The 6,316-nt window shown below is 52.9% G+C and overlaps 1 protein-coding gene across 1 annotated transcript; it reads right to left on the bottom strand.

Moving 5' to 3' along the window:
- Positions 1 to 821: 821 nt before the first annotated feature.
- LOC122118861 lies at positions 822 to 6,095 on the bottom strand. Its single transcript, XM_042692826.1, is given in 1 exon segment — positions 822 to 6,095. A coding segment is annotated over 1 exon segment (5,274 nt).
- Between the last annotated feature and the right edge of the window lie 221 nt (positions 6,096 to 6,316).

Here is a 6,316-nt window from a genome sequence, read left to right as displayed (position 1 = left end):
CATTGAGGCGGATAGGTAGGGGGAACTGGTCGCAGAAGGGGGCGGAACGGGGGCACTGAGCAAGGGGGTTTGCGGAGGATTTCTAGCAGTGAGGACCCTGGGTTTTGATAAAACTGGGTTGGGCCCGATTGGCAGGATGGGTGTTATTGTTTGCCTGCGTAGCCTGATTTGGAATGTCACTCCATAGGGTCCAGATCCAATTGTATGCCATCTAATTCCCCACTGTCTGCCTGCCATCCATAGGGCAGGAAGTAAAGCTCTTCCTCTGTCTGTAAAGGATATTTTTAAAGGCAGGCACGTACTTTTGAAGTAGCATGAAGTACCCCAGGGCCGTCCCTTTTTTACATTAATCAGGTCCCAAGTGGAACTTGGGTTCCAATATGCGTCACCCGTGGTCTCACAACCCCAAGAGGCACAAAAGTAGTCACTCTCCTGTCCACACTGGTTAGATGCTGCTCTACCTTCTCGAGGGCAAACATAAAAATCAACCTTGGCTAAATTCGTCCTTTTGTCAGGGGAACAGCATCCTGCATTAAAGCCCCCCATATTGGGTATGCCCGAGCAGTCTTTTACCGGGAGTTTATCAAAGGTGAAACCGGGCAGGTCCCAGGGGCGGGGCGATCCGGCTACTAATTGGCAAACATCTGGGGTCAGATCTGGCCACCAAGCTCCCCACGGATGGCGGTCGGAGCTGATCTGCCAGACTACATCCGCTGTGCCAGACAAAATCTGCCAGGTCTGTCGCACGGGCTGGTGGGGATTGGGAGAAGCAACACTCAAGAGGGATAGGAATAGCAAGTAAGCAAGGGAAGCAAAGGAAATCATTTTCGCATAAGTCTTATCTTTAAAGGATTTTGAGTGCGCTGCACTTTCCAGTCCGGGTTTGTTGAGGTCTCTTCCGGGGTCCGGGCGGCCTTGACGTGGGACGCGTGGATCCAGGCGGCGATTCCGTCCACTTTCACGGCTGTAGGAGTGGTGAGGAGAACGATGTATGGTCCTTTCCACCGTGGTTCCAAGTTTTTGGTCTGATGGCGTCGGACCCACACAGAATCTCCTATCTGGAAACGATGAGGCACGACAGGGTCGTTTTGTTGATCCTGGTACACTGCCGCAAGAGGCCTCCAGACTTCACGCTGGACAATCTGAAGTGCCTGCAAGTGAGCTTGTAAAGAAGGGCTATTAGCATAGTCAGATATATGAGGGTCAAGAAAATTGACAGCCGGCGGGGGAGCTCCGTACAAGATTTCAAAAGGGGTGAGGCCATGGGGGCCAGGGGTATTGCGAGCGCGGTAAAGGGCAAGGGGCAGGAGGAACACCCAGTCCTTTGAGCCAGTTGCAAGTGTTAATTTGGTTAAAGTCTCCTTAATCGTTCTATTCATTCTTTCTACCTGCCCTGAGCTCTGGGGTCTGTAAGCACAGTGCAATTTCCAATCAATCCCCAACAGTTTGGCCACCAACTGACTTACCTGGGAGACGAACGCAGGCCCATTATCAGTCCCTAACACCTGTGGCATACCATATCGGGGAAAAATTTCTTCCATCAGCTTCTTTGTTACCACTCTGGAGGTTTCATGTTTGGTGGGGAAAGCCTCTACCCAGCCTGAGAAGGTGTCCACAAATACTAGGAGATATCTGTAACCATACTGTCCAGGCTTAATCTCCGTGAAGTCGATCTCCCAGTGCGTCCCAGGTCGCTGTCCTCGTACCCGCACTCCTGGCCCTATTTTGGTCTTTCCAGCGTTGACACGGGCACATATTGTGCATTGATCTGTCACTGCTTGTAGGCTGTCCTCTTTTCCCAGAAGATGCATTAGCCCTTCCTCACGCTCAAGGAGGGTCTTCATTTTCCGGTTGCTAAGATGGGTTAGTTTGTGGAGGCGGTCTATCATTTGACGAGTCCACTTTCTTGGCCAAACAGTCTTCCCATCGTTAGTCCAAGCCCCTCTCTCGGGGTCAAAGGTGGCCCCCATTTTCTTTAGATCGTCCATGTCCTCTGGACTGTAGGGGAGCGGACTGAGTCTCTTTGTTTGTGGCTTGGTTGTCATGGGGAGGAGGACCGGGGTGGTTGGTGTCCCGGCTAGCGCTGCCTCCCGGGCCGCCCTATCAGCCAGTCGATTGCCTCTCGCTTCCGGGGTCTGTCCTTTTTGGTGTCCCGGACAGTGTATAATGCTCAGTTTTTGGGGCAAGAACAAGGCCTCCAATAGGGCCAGAATTTCCGGCTTGTTCTTAATTTCCTTGCCCTCTGAGGTCAGTAAGCCCCGCCTGCGATAGATTTCTCCATGCACATGGGCCGTAGCAAAAGCGTAGCGACTATCGGTGTAGACGTTAAGTCTCTTGCCTTTTGCCATTTTGAGTGCATGGGTCAGGGCGATCAGCTCGGCACGCTGTGCTGACGTCCCAGGCGGAAGTCCCTCCGCCCAAACTACCTCAGTCTCGGTGGTGACAGCAGCTCCGGCCTTCCTCTCCCCATGGTCCAAGAAGCTGCTCCCATCTGTATACCAAGTGAAATCAGCATCCCGGAGGGGCTGGTCGGTCAAGTCCGGTCGAGTTCCATGTACTTCGGCCAGAATCTGCAAGCAGTCATGGGTTTCCGCCTCCCCCGGTTGTGGCAGCAGGGTAGCTGGGTTTAGAGTTACTATAGGTCCGAACTGTATCCTGTCTCTATCTAGGAGCATGGCTTGATAGTGTGTCATGCGGGCGTTTGAAAGCCAGCGGTCTGGTGGTTGTTTTACCAGGGCCTCTACAGCATGTGGGGCCAGAATGACAAGCGGCTGTCCCAGGGTAAGCTTACCCGAGTCTTTTACCAGAACTGCAATTGCCGCGACCATCCGCAGGCACGGGGGCCATCCGGAAGCCACCGGATCCAGCTTTTTGGAGAGATAAGCCACAGGACGTCTCCAAGGCCCCAGCTTCTGGGTCAGGACTCCTTTTGCATATCCTTGTTTTTCATCTACAAATAGCTCAAAAGGTTTGGTTAGATCTGGCAACCCCAAAGCCGGGGAGTGTAAGAGAGCCTCCTTAATGTTTTGGAAGGCTTTTTGTTGGATCTCTTCCCCGGCAAATAGCGTCCCTGGTTTTGTTAATGGGTACAGAGGGGCGGCTATCTCCGCGAAACTGGGAATCCACAGTCGGCAGAATCCAGCTGTTCCTAGAAACTCCCGCAACTGTCTTGGACTCTGGGGTGGGGCAATATCCATAATTGCCCGTTTGCGAGACTCTGTCAGCCACCTCTGCCCGTCCTTGATCTGATATCCTAGATATGTTACTTGTTTCTGACAAATTTGTGCCTTTTTGGCGGAGGCCCTGTAGCCGATGGCACCCAGGGCCTGCAGGAGATCTTCAGTCCCTGAGTTGCAGTCCTCCTGTGTCTGGGCTGCCAGCAGGAGATCATCTACGTACTGGAGCAATATTAACGTGGGATGTTGAATTCTAAAGTCGGCTAGGTCCCGATGTAACGCCTCATCAAACAGTGTGGGGCTGTTCTTAAACCCCTGGGGCAGTCTAGTCCAAGTCAATTGCCCCGACACTCCCAGCTCTGGATCCTTCCATTCAAAGGCAAAAATAGGCTGGCTACTGGGATGGATTCGTAAGCAGAAAAACGCGTCCTTCAAGTCTAAGACAGTATACCAGATATGAGTGGGGGGCAGACTGCTCAATAGGTTGTATGGATTAGGGACCGTGGGGTGAATGTCCTCAACCCGCTTATTAACTTCTCTCAAGTCCTGTACTGGTCTATAATCTTGAGTTCCCGGCTTTTTGACCGGGAGGAGTGGAGTATTCCAGGGAGACTGGCAGGGGGCTAGTATTCCTTGGTCTAACAGTCTCTTTATGTGAGGACGAATTCCCCGACGGGCCTCTTGGGACAGCGGGTATTGTTTTATAGACACAGGAGAGGCAGCGACCTTTAGTTGGATAACTAAAGGAGCCTGATTGACGGCTAAGCCTATGCCTCCCGTCTCAGCCCACGCTTGCGGGAACTTTTGCACCCAGGGCCGAATATGGGCGTCCTCTTTGTCCTGTTCTTGTTCATACAACCTGTACTCGTCCTCTATTCCGAGGGTCAGTACATGTAAGGGCTGTCCCTTGGGCCCAGTAATGCGTGCCCCTGTCTCCTCAAAATGAATTTGTGCCTTTAATTTGGTTAACAAGTCTCTTCCCAGTAGAGGGTAAGGGCAGTCGGGAACATGCAAGAAGGAATGCGTTACCTTACCGGTGGCCAGTTGCACTCTTCGATCGGTGGTCCACCGATACCGCTTCCCTCCAGTGGCTCCTTGCACCCAGGCTGATCGGTCACTCAGGGGTCCGGGGGCCGTGGTTAATACTGAGTGTTGGGCCCCCGTATCCACCAGGAAGGTGACGGGTTGCCCCCCAACTTCCAGAGTTATCCTAGGCTCAGGGGGGGGCTCCTGGCCTGGACCCCCCTAGTCGTCTAAGGTTAGCAAGGATGTCTGGGGCCTAGGTCTCCGAGGTCCCCTGAGTCTTTTTGGACAGTCCCTCACCCAATGTCCCTTTTCTTTACAGTATGCACACTGGTCCTTTTCCAATTGGGTGCCTGGTTTGTCTCCCTTCTGTCTTCCCTGCTCCTGCTGCTGTCCTGATACTATGGTGGCCAACAACTTGCTCATTTCCTTTGTTCTTTTACGATCACGTGCACTTTCTCTCTCTTCAGCTTCTTTCCTCAGCCTTTCCTCCCTTTCTTCTGGAGTCTCCCTTTTATTATAAATGCGTTCGGCTTCTTTGAGCAAGTCCTGGAGGGATAATGTCTGAAGATCCTCCTGCCTTTCTAGCTTCTTTCTGATATCAGGAGCCGATTGCCAAATAAAAGACATAGCAACATTCGTAGCCTGCCCTGGATCCTCTGGGTCATAAGGAGTGTAAATACGATATGCCTCCTTAAGACGTTCAAGGAAAGCTGAAGGCGACTCCTCTACCTTCTGAACTACTTGCTTTACCTGCGCCAAATTGGTGGGCCGCCGGGCGGCCCCTTGGAGACCCACTATCAGCAACTGGCGGTAAAGGCGTAGGTGGTTCCTACCTGCATCCGTATTGAAGTCCCAATTGGGCCGTTCCAAGGGAAAAGCAGCGTCTATCTCATTGGGCAGTTGGGTGGGACGCCCGTGGTCCCCAGGGACGTTCTTCCTAGCTTCGAGGAAAACACGCTGTTTCTCCTCAGTAGTCAACAGTACCTGCAATAGTTGCTGGCAATCGTCCCAAGTGGGTTGATGAGTCACTAAGATAGATTCAATTAAAGAGGTTAGTTTTGAGGGGTCTTTGCTAAAGGGAGGGTTGTTAGTTTTCCAATTATACAAGTCTGAGGCCGAAAAGGGCCAATATTGCAGCTGGCCGTTCGTCCCTGCACGCAGAGGAAACGCCTGAGAGGTGGAGGTAGAGTCCGGGACCTGCTCTCGGCGTCCGCGGAGTCGACCGGCCACCGGGGATGGTGCAGGGTCGGCAGGCGGTGGAGGGGCGGCAGCCACTGCTTCCTGAGGCTGCTGAGCATGTCCCTGATAGGGAGGCGGTTCTTCCGTCAACAAATCCAGGAGAACTTCTTCCCCTGGTGGCAGAACCTTTGGGGTGGCAGGCCTGCCTTTCTCCGGAGGCACCTGTTTTTTACTTTCTAGGGGAACAAGGGCTGGGTAAAGTGAGGAATGTGAGGGAGGTTGGGGAGCTGGAGAGGGGAGGAGAGGAGGAGGGAGCTGGGGTTGGGGAGTCAAGGACGGAAGGAGCGGGGACGGGAGTTGAGGTGCAGATGGAAGGGTCAAGGGGGTAGGGGGTTGGGGCGCCGGGGCGGGTAGGAAGGGTTTTATCCACGGGGGAGGATCAGAAATAAGAGCCTCCCAAGTGACAATATAGGGGACCTGGTCTGGGTGTCCGTGTGGTCCCGGATCCATGACTTTGGCCTTAACCTGTAAGGCAATGGTTAGGTTAAAGGTTCCTTCTCGTGGCCAGCCACAGTTGAAAGTGGGCCACTCTGATGAACAGAAAGTTATCCATTTTCTTTTTTTAACTTCCACTGAAAGATTGTGAGCCGCTGTTTGCACATCTCTCCAGTTCTGTAAAGTAAGGTTAAGCGGGGTCGCGACAGTTTGTCCCATTTTATAAAAACTTTTAACGAACACAAACACAAGACAGACAATACGTAACTTCGCTGCGCGTCTTTGCTCTCAAACAGAAAACAACCTGATGGAGACTTTATTGAGAGTCCGGATCTCTCGTCTCCCCTGATGAACCACGCGTCCGAGGGGACCGGGTTTCAGATGGGCCACTTTTTCAGGCCCTCGGATGAGCCACTGTTTCAGGCTCCGGATGAGCCACT

Source organism: Dipodomys spectabilis, unplaced genomic scaffold, assembly GCF_019054845.1.
Source record: "Dipodomys spectabilis isolate Male_0828 unplaced genomic scaffold, ASM1905484v1 ptg000157l, whole genome shotgun sequence".
In the NCBI taxonomy this organism is placed as follows: Eukaryota; Metazoa; Chordata; class Mammalia; order Rodentia; family Heteromyidae; genus Dipodomys; species Dipodomys spectabilis.
This window is presented reverse-complemented; position numbering and strand designations above follow the sequence as displayed.